The 12,267-nt window shown below is 36.7% G+C and overlaps 1 protein-coding gene across 1 annotated transcript in view; it reads right to left on the bottom strand.

Moving 5' to 3' along the window:
• tfpia (tissue factor pathway inhibitor a) overlaps positions 1-12,267 on the bottom strand; it is a 122,646-nt gene that overhangs the window by 2,328 nt on the left and 108,051 nt on the right. The window contains exons 5-6 of the mRNA XM_061926220.1: positions 10,308-10,376; positions 7,659-7,721 (exon numbers count right to left, since the gene is read on the bottom strand). Coding sequence (XP_061782204.1) covers positions 7,659-7,721; positions 10,308-10,376 — 132 coding nt within the window. The remainder of the gene's footprint in view (positions 1-7,658; positions 7,722-10,307; positions 10,377-12,267) is intronic.

The raw sequence follows: 12,267 nt of genomic DNA, 5'->3' as shown, positions 1-12,267 counted from the left end.
GAACACATATGTTTCTCTTTTTAAATGCCTTCTAAGACGTAAAATACGGCCAGTAAGAGGTGGCTAACATCGCAGCGAATAGGAGTACACTATTCTACCTATAAAGCCCTCTAAAAAAACATCCACCCAAATACTCCATTTACATCTCGTGACCTGCATATTAATCAAGTATTAGCAATATTGTTATTACAAGCGCTTACGCAGACAAACTATTTTTAAGTGGTGCCATGATCACAGAGAGCTAACGAGCTTGTATTGACATATTGAGCTGCGGCATCGCCTCTGAGTTGGTGAAAGTTAATTCACGCTTATAAGTCATGCTTTTCACCTGGATAGTAGAAGGTTGTGGACATACACCGAGAAGTTGGTCAACTTTGACATCCAACTTATAACCAAATGATGGCGGGAAAGACCCGGGAAAAAAACCCGCTCGTTTGCGGCCATCTTTTATGATAAATTCTTCATCTAAACGGGAAGATACACTATATTGCCAAAAGTATTTGGCCACCTGCCTTGACTCACATATGAACTTGAAGTGCCATCCCATTCCTAACCCATAGTGTTCAATATGATGTCGGTCCACCTTTTGCAGCTATTACAGCTTCAACTCTTCTTTGAAGGCTGTCCACAAGGTTGCGGAGTGTGTTTATAGGAATTTTCCACCATTCTTCCAAAAGCGCATTGGTGAGGTCACACACTGATATTGGTGGAGAAGGCCTGGCTCTCAGAACACCTTTGGGATTAATTAGAATGGAGACTATCGGGTCCAGGTCAGGACTCTGTGCAGGCCAGTCAAGTTCATCCACACCAGGCTCTGTCATCCATGTCTTTATGGACCTTGCTTTGTGCACTGGTGCACAGTCATGTATGAAGTGGAAGGGGCCCGCTCCAAACTGTTCCCACAAGGTTGGGAGCATGGAATTGTCCAAAATGTTTCGGTATTCTGGAGCATTCAAAGTTCCTTTCACTGGAATTAAGGGGCCAAGCAAGCCCAACTCCTGAAAAACAACCCCACACCATAATTCCTCCTCCACCGAAATGTACCGTTCTCCTGGCAACCTCCAAACCCAGAATATTTAGGAGCGGGGAAATTTCACGACTGGATTTGTTGCACAGGTGACGTCCTATGACAGTTCCACGCTGGAAATCACTGAGAGCGGCCCATTCTTTCACAAATGTTTGTAGAAACAGTCTCCATGCCTAAGTGCTTGATTTTATACACCTGTGGCCGGGCCAAGTGATTAGGACACCCGATTCTCATCATTTGGATGGGTGGTCAAATACTTTTGGCAATATAGTGTATAAACATCGCATCAGTCGGCATCCCAGTGAGAGCAGACATCGTACAGTAAGTGAGTGTTATGTTCATAGTTTGTATTTCTTGTTTAGCACTTAGCAATACTGCTACATGATGCTAGTGTTTTACTAAAAATGGTCTCGTGGCTGATTAATTTTTTTTGCAATGCGTGAGAAGAGAAAGTAAAAATGAAAGTAAAAACGAGCGCTGCAGAAAGCAAAGAAATTGTGGCTAAAACAGGAAAAGTCACTTCCACGGTACGGCAGTTTTTGTGGATGGTAGTCCCTGCTCACCCTTTAGAGCACATCCGTAACATTCCAGCACTAAACCTGCAGAAAATAGTTGTCCTCGGGTTCCTTTATGTTAACATTTTCACACTTTGCACTATTTTGTTACGCCTTATTAAGAATTTCTTACATAACTATCATTTTTGCACCGTCATTTTAAGAGGTTATTGTTATTATTGTTCAGTACCTACTCAGTGGCCTAGTGGTTAGAGTGCCCGCCCTGAGATCGGTAGGTTGTGAGTTCAAACCCCGGCCGAGTCATACCAAAGACTATAACAAATGGGACCCATTACCTCCCTGCTTGGTACTCAGCATCAAGGGTTGGAATTGGGGGTTAAAAATCACCAAAAATGATTCCTGGGCGCGGCCACCGCTGCTGCCCACTGCTCCCAACACCTAGTGTGTGTGTGACAATCATTGGTACTTTAACTTTAACTTCAGTGTTGCATGTGATTTTTATTTCCTTTCTGCCTTGATAGCTGAGGGGATTATAATCACAGGAAGGTTACATATGAAATAAAAATGTTAACATTTCAAGTTTAAAGTTTGGACACACCTTCTCCTCATTCAGTGCGTGTTCTTTATTGTCATGACTATTTACATTGTAGATTGTCACTGAAGGCATCAAAACTATGAATGAACACACGTGGAGTTATGTACTTACCAAAAAAAGGTGAAATAACCGAAAATATGTTTTATATTCTAGTTTCTTCAAAACAGCCACCCTTTGCTCTTATTACTGCTTTGCACACTCTTGGCATTCTCTCCATGAGCTTCAAGAAATGGTTTTCACTTCACAGGCGTCATAGTTTTAATGCCTTCAGTGACAATCTACAATGTAAATAGTCATGACAATAAAGAAAATGCATTAAAATGAGAAGGTGTGTCCAAACTTTTGGGCTGTACTGTATTTCTTCTGGTCTTTATTTTACGATCCAAGAAAAAAATATCAATAATTACCAAAATTGGCCGATAAAAAAACACATACAGTCGTGGTCAAAAGTTTACATACACTTGTAAAGAACATAATGTCATGGCTGTCTTGAGTTTCCAATCATTTCTACTACTCTTATTTTTTTGTGATAGAGTGATTGAAGCACATACTTGTTGGTCACAAAAAAAACATTCATGAAATTTGGTTCTTTTTATGAATTTATGAAATGTGACCAAATCTGCTGGGTCAAAAGTATACATACAACAATGTTAATATTTGCTTACATGTCCCTTGGCAATAAGGCGCTTTTGGTAGCCATCCACAAGCTTCTGGTTGAATTTTTGACCACTCCTCTTGACAAAATTGGTGCAGTTCAGCTAAATGTGTTGGTTTTCTCACATGGACTTGTTTCTTCAGCATTGTCCACACGTTCAGGACTTTGGGAAGGCCATTCTAAAACCTTAATTCTACCCCGATTTAGCTATTCCTTTACCACTTTTGACGTGCGTTTGGGGTCATTGTCCTGTTGGAACACCCAACTGCACCCAAGACCCAACCTCCGGGCTGATGATTTAAGGATATCCTGAAGAATTTGGAGGTAATCCTCCTTTTTTATTGTCCCATTTACTCTCTGTAAAGCACCAGTTCCATTGGCAGCAAAACAGGCCCAGAGCATAATACTACCACCACCATGCTTGACAGTGGGCATGGTGTTCCTGGGATTAAAGGCCTCACCTTTTCTCCTCCAAACATATTGCTGGGTATTGTGGCCAAACATCTCAAGAGGAGTGGTCAAAAATTCAACCAGAAGCTTGTGGATGGCTACCAAAAGCGCCTTATTGCAGTGAAACTTGCCAAGGGACATGTAAGCAAATATCAACATTGCTGTATGTATACTTTTGACCCAGCAGATTTGGTCACATTTTCAGTAGACCCATAATACATACTTGCCAACCTTGAGACCTCCGATTTCGGGAGGTGGAGGGTGGGGGTGGGGTGGGCGTGGTCGGGGTGGGACGGGGGCGTGGCTAAAAGGGGAGGAGTATATTTACAGCTAGAATTCACCAAGTCAAGTATTTCATATATATATATATATATATATATATATATATATATATATATATATATATATATATATATATAAGAAATACTTGATGTTCAATGAATTCTAGCTATATATATTTATTTTATTATATATATATATATATATATATATATATAAAATAAATACTTGAATTTCAGTGTTCATTTATTTACACATATACACACACATAACACTCATCTACTCATTGTTGAGTTAAGGGTTGAATTGTCCATCCTTGTTCTATTCTCTGTCACTATTTTTCGAACCATGCTGAACACCCTCTCTGATGATGCATTGATGTGTGGCACGCACAAAAGTGCTTTCATCAAATGCACTAGATGGCAGTATTGTCCTGTTTAAGAGTGTCACAACATTGCTGTTTACGGCAGACGAACTGCTTTATGGTATACAAAAAAGTGATTGCTGTTGTTGTGTGTTGTTGCCACGCTGGGAGGACGTTAATGAAACTGCCTAACAATAAACCCACATAAGAAATCAAGAACTCGCCCTCCATCATTCTATAGTTATAACGTGATTGGGCAGGTACGCTTTTTTATATTGTGGAGGACCTGAGTCCGCCTGAATTTCGGGAGATTTTTGGGAGAAAATTTGTCCCGGGAGGTTTTCGGGAGAGGCGCTGAATTTCGGGAGTCTCCCGGAAAATCCGGGAGGGTTGGCAAGTATGCCATAATAAATTCAGAAAAGAACCAAACTTCATGAATGTTTTTTGTGACCAACAAGTATGTGCTCCAATCACTCTATCACAAAAAAAATAAGAGTTGTAGAAATGACTGGAAACCCAAGACAGCCATGACATTATGTTCTTTACAAGTGTATGTGAACTTTTGACCATGACTGTATATCGTGGTACAGTTTTCAGCCATCAGTCCTTACTTGAACTGGAAGACATTTTTGTTCATTTTAGTTCATGAAATGAACTTCAGGTTTTTGTACATGTCCATCACTATTACAGTATAAGACGGTAACTATAAGAGATCTCACTAAATGTATTCATATCTGTGGCTTACATTGTGCATTACTTCCCTTTTATTCATTAAGTTTAACTACCATTTTATGAGCTCAATAATGCTTTATCATCAGAAAGCAGGTTTTCTCGAGGGTACAAACGGTTTTACTATTTAGGGTTTAAAACTAAATTAGATTGCAGGTCGTTTTGTATTAGCCGATTGTCAGAGTATACTTTTTCTTGGAAAAGACGTGTTTGACAAACGTTTGTTATAGAATATATGTGCCCTCTCTGTTCCTTGTTATGAATGTGATCACACTATGTTGACGTTAAAAATATATTTCATTGACCAAGGTTGGCTCGCTGTTGAAACTGTGCATCCCGGTGTTGCCACCAGGTGTCAGTATTTGATGTCAATGTTGTGGCATTTCAGAGTCACGTGACACCATACTAATCAACACATGAATGGACATTCCAAGAAAATAGGAGTTGTTTTGAACAAGTACAAATAAATATTCTAATTAATGTCATTTTATATACAGTAAATGTTTGACTATATTTTGTTTGGTTGCTTACAATGCTTTAAATTTTCGGATATAAGTAGAGAGTAAAAAATGGGATTTTTGAAAGGAGTTGGATCTTTAGGAGCCGTTCCTTTGAAAGAGCTGATCAACAACTGGCTTGTTCTTACAGTTCTTGTAGTTATTTTTAGTTTAGTTTATTAGTTGTAAGATAAAATATGGATCAGAATAATTTAAATGTTCCCAAATATTACACTGTTGGTGAGAATTACTGTACCGGTACTCTTAAATATTGGCAATAATTTAGTTTTTATTGTATACATTCCATAAGGTGGTGCATATCCCCATGCTTTGACAGTGACATCACTATTTGGAATGTTCCCCTCACCTGAAATACTTTGTAGCACAAGAACATTATAACAATGGAGAAAAAAAGATATGTGAAATATACTTATGAACATAAAACGTATAAATACAGCTGAAATAAAACATTAGGACATAATAAAATAGTATGCTTGAAGTACTTTACATATAAGAAAAATTCACCAGAAAAGTGAATCACAATTAAATAAATAATTTAAAAAAAAAAGAAAAAACATATTTTAAAATTGGAAAAAAAATATATAAATATATATTAAATAACATAAATAAATAAAAAAGTTAAATAAGTAGAAACAAAATATGTATTTGTATGTATATAAATAAATATATATATATATATATATATATATATATATATATATATACACACATGCACACATACATCTATACTTATGTTTTTCTATTTATTTTTACCTATTTATTTTTTTCAATACATATTTATATATATTGTTTCCAACTGTATTTATCTTTTTTTAATAAAAAAAAAATATATATATTTTTTTAATTTTATTTAGTTTTTAATTTTTATTTAACCCAAATGCTGCTATGTTTCCTTTGACTACTTTTCTAGTCCATTTGCCAGTCAGGTGGTCAATTGCTGAAGCTGTATCTGCATGTGCAAACAAAAACCTGCTACACAACGACTGGCTCACAACTAGAAATCTCTTCTCAATGTTCATATAAAAGAGCCCAAAATATGTTCGCAAACATCACATCTTTAGTAAATAGCAGTGCTAAAACAATACTTGGTACCAACTCTAAAAAAAAAAAGTAAACAAATTTAAAAAAGGCGTGCCTAATGTTATATTCTTTTTTTTTTCTTTTTTCTTTTTTTTCTTTGATTATTTAATTGATATATTTGTACTTTGTACTTTGTTTTTTTGTGTTGTTTCTTTCTTTTTTTTGGTGGGGGGGTGGGTGGTATGGGTGGGATATAAACAAAAATATTTTGACATTTAGGGCAGACAATAGATATATGATTTATGTGAATATGATGTAATGGATAGGAATGTCTGATGCTGGATGTCAATAAAAATCAAATGAAAAAAAGTCGTGCCCGCTGGGATAGTATAAGATTTGCATTTATTCCAGACATGTGATATGTAAACACATGAGATAAAGAGATGACAAACTAGTTATTTTTCATCCTGTAACAACACAGGCAAACATGTCCTTGTTTACAGTCCGTATCCAACTTTCTTAAGAGTTCTTCCAGAACAGTTTTAATGAGACACACACTCAATTATTCGCCTTGCTTACTTGGGGATTTGATCTTTTTGTCTCTGTTGATTTGTCTCTCTCGTGTTTGCAGTTTTTGTAATCCAATTTCATTTAAATGTATTCATCACAATTCAAAAATAGAGAGAAATAACCCAACAAGGATGTCACTTTAGCTCCTTCCGTCTTGTTCATTAAGCGACATTACATTGAGTCCTTTTCGAGTCATACCAAAGACTATAAAAATGGGACCCATTACCTCCCTGCTTGGCACTCAGCATCAAGGGTTGGAATTGGGGGTTAAATCACCAAAAATGATTCCTGGGTGCGGCCACCGCTGCTGCTCAATGCTCCCCTCACCTCCCAGGGGGTGAACAAGGGGATGGGTCAAATGCAGAGGACAAATTTCACCACACCTTGTGTGAGTGTGACGATCATTGGTACTCTAACTTTAACTTTTCTAGTTGTTGTGAGAATAAACTATACAGCCTGTACAAATGTGTACTTAAGTTGTTTGTCCTCTAAATCAGTGAACTGTGGTATGCCTAATAATCACTTAATGAAATATTCAAACACAGTGTTACTGTTCGAACTGTGTGTAATGCTACAGTGGCCAAAAATATCAAATATACTTTTTAAATAAAACCTCTGCCTTGTTTTTAATGGATACTTAGGCCTACTACGCTACTGTATTTTCATATTGGTCATTATGGTGGTTCTTGTTTTCTGAGGTGAGAACCAGTGTTCTAAGACTCTTGAACGCATCATAATAATCCCCTTAATTCCCCCCAAAAATGGATGAACTCGCTGGAATATAAAGACAATATAACATACAACCATAAACGTGGATGCATATGCAAAAGTGCAATATATTTATCTGTACAGTAATCTATTTATTTATATCTGCACCTTACTTTAAATTTGAATGACAATGAAAGGAAGTCTAAGTCTAAATGTATGTGATCTTACCTTGTGATGGGTGTGGATCAGTGTTGTTCTTTTGAACCACCACACTGTTGGCTGTCTGCTCATCTAAGAAATGGACACATGACACATTTAAGAGCATGCAAATCGGTAGAATAATTACTTGTAGGTTGGCAGAAGTGATTCTGGCTTAGGCTGCGCCTCAATTTGCACACTTCTGTACTTACAGTAGGGATAGGAGTGTTGTAACTGAAAAGTAGGGCACAGTGTTCTGTCAGTACCAGGATGTTGCACTGTGCCAAAGTGGTGAGTACATGTAGCACCCAGAAGAATTGTAATGTATGGTAAGTGCCCAACAATGGATTTGGGACGGCACTACCTGGCAGTTTATGTGTAACGTTCAAGAGTTTTGTGATTTCCAACCGGTCGTGAACATAACGTGAGTCCTGACTGACATTATGTGTATGAGTGAGTTGAGACAATTATGGCTAATATTGAGCACAATGTGTATTGTGTGCGCTGTAACTCGTTCTCAGGCTCGTCTTCTGTTTACGGATGAAAGTTCAGTTTTTAATTCTCTATTACAGGTGCGTTTGTGAACAACAAAACGTCGTAGCTAGGAATGGGTACCGATCCGATCCGACCAGGAAGCGGGTCACGTAAAATCCAACAGTGCCATGTTTCTGTAACTTGGTTGCGCGTGACGTCATGCAGGAAACTCGGTCTCGGCAGTGTTGCAATTTTCAATGCCAACAAAGAAATTGACTCAAAAAAACACTCCAACGTAAGTTTAGTAAAATTTAACTTTTCTTCAATAATTTAACATTTTAAACGGTATTACTAACCGTCCGGAATTTTACCGCAGTTTATCATTGTACAGTTTACCATTCCATCCCTAATATATATGTATATTATATAAATATTATGTATATTAATGTATACTTATATATGTGTATGTACAGTATATATATATATATATATATATATATATATATATATATATATATATATATATATATATGTGTATATATATATATATATATATTAGGGGTGTAACGGTACACAAAAATTTTGGTTCGGTACGTACCTCAGTTTAGAGGACACGGTTCGGTTAATTTTCGGTACAGTAAGAAAACAAAATATACATTTTTGGGTTATTTATTTACCAAATTTGCAAAATCTTCCACCAAAAATATTTTTCTTAGTGGAATATTTGATGTGAAGTAATGGGAAGACTTGGATAGGTCAATAATTCATAATAACATTGATTTTGATTCAATATTATGTTTTGAGCAATGACAGTTTGAAAGAAAAAAAAACAGCTTTGTTTTATTAGTCAACATTGCAACTTTTTCTAAATGACATTTAACCTTTAAGCTTTTTTATTTCACTTTTGTTATGTTTTTGTTTATTTTAATAGTATTTTTAGAATGTGCTGTGGGCCTTTAAAACATTAGCTGTGGGCCGCAAATGGCCTCCGGGGCACACTTTTGACACCCCTGCTATAGATAATAAAAAAATAAATCTGATAAATCTATCGATAAAAAGCAGAGCCTGGCGACGCATGCGCGTTTATCATAACTCCCTCGCTGTCTGCCCCTCCCTCACGAATGCTGCTACGCGCACAATTTGTTTTGTTTTTAACCCCTTCTTAACCCTGAACGTACATTGAAAATACACGCGACCCTAACTCAAAATGCCGGACATTTGAGGCATTTAAGAAACTCTGCCCTGACAGCTCTGCAAAAGAGGACATGTCCGGTGAAAAGAGGACGTATGGTCAGTCTATCGTAGCCCGTTAGCTGCTAGCATGCCGTGTGTTGTGCCTCGGTGTGCATTGTTTACACAACGTGCGTTACGCTACTTAATATGTCCGTGTGGAAACTCGTTCGGTACACCTCTGAACCGAACCGGAACCCCCGTACCGTAACAGTTCAATACAAATACACGTACCATTACACCCCTAATATATATACCTGTATACATATATGTATATGTATATACACACACATACATACATATATACACATACATACATATGTATATACATTCATACGTATACACAAATACAAATGAGAACATCTAAATGTGTATTATTGTAGCAATATGGTTGTTAAAGTTAAAGATTTGTGTGATTTCTGATCATTTGTGAAGACACCACAGGAGACTTCTGTGTGTGTGCACGCGTGTTGGCAAAGCAGAGCATACAGCGCAGTTCATCTTGTTTTGACGTGTTAATAAAGAGAAAGTTGGTCCATCACCCCGTTGTTATGTTAGTTTGCTATACAGCACTGTATTATACTTTATATTGTGTCCAAAGTGTACAGCCCTTCACTAAAATATGGACTTTTGTCAAGGCTGGAACTCATGATTCATATTTACATTGGTTTTTATGGAGAAATGTGGTTTACTATACAACATTTTTGATTCACAAACCCTGTTCTAGAGGTAATCAGGTTCCACTGTACATTCATTTTCATGAAAATACCACATTACCAATGTAAACAATAAAAGCTGGTACTGTACAGATGTTTAAAAATGTGTTCCATATAAGAATGTGCATTTTAACTTTAATAAACCAACAACTGACTGACATTGTAATCTCCAAATCCCCCAGATGTAAGAATAACTTTCATATATTGGAAATATCGTGAATGATGACATTTGTAAAGTGAAATGTGTAGTGAGTCCCACCAGTCAGTGAGGTTGGTTGCACGTCACTGAGGTGTGGAGCACCGCTCTGGAGGACGACTTCCACTCTTTCTGGTGAGCCCAAAGCAGAAGCGGGAAAAAAAAGACAAATCATCAATCAAGTCGGTAAAAGATTGAGGCACTTATTGTAATTAGCGCAAGCTGAATTCATCTAGAGAGTGGTATCTTATCAAACTGGTGCAGCTGGGTTTTCGATTTTGGGAAGAAAAAAAAAATGGCTTTTTATAATTGGCTTTAACAGACAAGTGAAAGGAGTGCAAAACGGACTGGTGGGAGGATTGGCCACAGTCCAACAACATGCTGTCGTTTTCTTTTGACTCTTTTAGTGTTTAAAACACTTCTTAGTCTGGAATGAATGAGTGCGCCTTGACATCATTTATATGCTAAATCATTGGGAATGTGATTTTATGGTCAGCTTTAATCCATCAGGTGGAACTATTTGGATGATGTCTTCACTCTGAAGTCATTCTTTCTGGCACGTTTGAGTATTGAAGTATGTTTACCCAACAGGACTGCAATCTATCTGTGGTGTTGCAGGGGGACGTCCTCATCTAAATTGCAAAGTTGACCATAATGCATAGCGGTGTGAATCTTTGGCCGCTTAACAATTCCATCCGGTTCTCATTCCTGGGGTAACGATTCGATTCAGCATCGATTCTCGATTTAACACCATTCTCGTAACGTTTCGGTATTTGTGTATAGTTTGGTTTAATAATTATAATGCAACTTTTGTTTAAAACAGGTTACAGGTTAGGAGATGCTCCTTCGGGTAACATGTAGACGGCTGCCCAAAAAAAAATGTCTTCCTAGAAATTGATTCTTTAAAATAAAAAAAAATAAACATTTTTAAATACATATTTTTCACACTTGTATAATTTTAAATCAACTTTTGAAAATTAAGAATCAGGATAAATAAACATTCTTGTGCACTCCTAATAACGCATGTGAGCAACAATCATTAAAAAAGTAAAACAAATATGTTTAGAAATACAAATACATTTTCTTATGTTACTTATTTTTGTATATATATATATAAAGGTTTATTTGAAATAGGGACAGACACAGAAACAAAGATATCTGAAACAGTTGTCCAATGTATGCATCATAGTGTTTGTAGCCAAAGCTAATAACTTGTCCCCAACAACAACAACAACACAGATCTAACATCATTAAAATAGGAAAATAAAAAGAATTAAAGCTGCAAGCAGCGATCGACGGGACCGACTTTGAGGAAATAATGTTTGAAAAAAGGTGACCGGTTTTTACAAAACTTTTGTTTTGAAGGGGGAATTGCAAACTTCCTGTTGATTTTTGCTGGGGGTTGTCAATAAATGAAATGTAGGTCTAAGTGAGACCTACTTAGAGGTTTTTGTTTCATGTCTCTAAGACATTCCTACTGGAAGTTACAGGCAGTTTTGTCTGAGTTTTCTTCCTTGGAGCAGTTGTGTCTGTGTTTTCTTCCTAGGGGGCGCTAGAGCGCAATTTTGAGTTTTGTTTTTTTTTATTTTTTTTATTAGATCTCAATTTTTGCCAGTCCTGATGTGTGTGTCCAGTTTGGTGAGTTTTGAAGCATGTTAAGGGCGTCAATTTACAGCTCAAAGAGGCAAAAGTGACTGTGTTTAGTAAACTTTTGTTTTGAAGGGGGAATTGCCAACTTTCTGTATATTTCTGCTGAAAGATGTCAATGTATGAAATCTAGGTCTAAGTCAGACCTACATAGATGTTTTTTTTTCATATCTCTACAAGCAGTTTTGTCTGTGTTTTTTCCTAGGGGGCGCTAGAGCGAAATTTTGAGTTTTTTTTTTTATTTTTTTTAATTTTTTTATTAGATGGCAATTTTTGCCAGTCCTGATGTGTGTGTCAAATATGGTGAGTTTTGAAGCATGTTAAGGGGGTCAAATTACAGCTCAAAGAGGCGGCGGAATAATAATAATAAAACCTT

Source organism: Nerophis lumbriciformis, linkage group LG31 (genome assembly GCF_033978685.3).
Source record: "Nerophis lumbriciformis linkage group LG31, RoL_Nlum_v2.1, whole genome shotgun sequence".
Classification (NCBI taxonomy): Eukaryota; Metazoa; Chordata; class Actinopteri; order Syngnathiformes; family Syngnathidae; genus Nerophis; species Nerophis lumbriciformis.
Note: the sequence above shows the minus strand (reverse complement) of the source record. Positions and strands in the feature narration are given on the sequence as shown.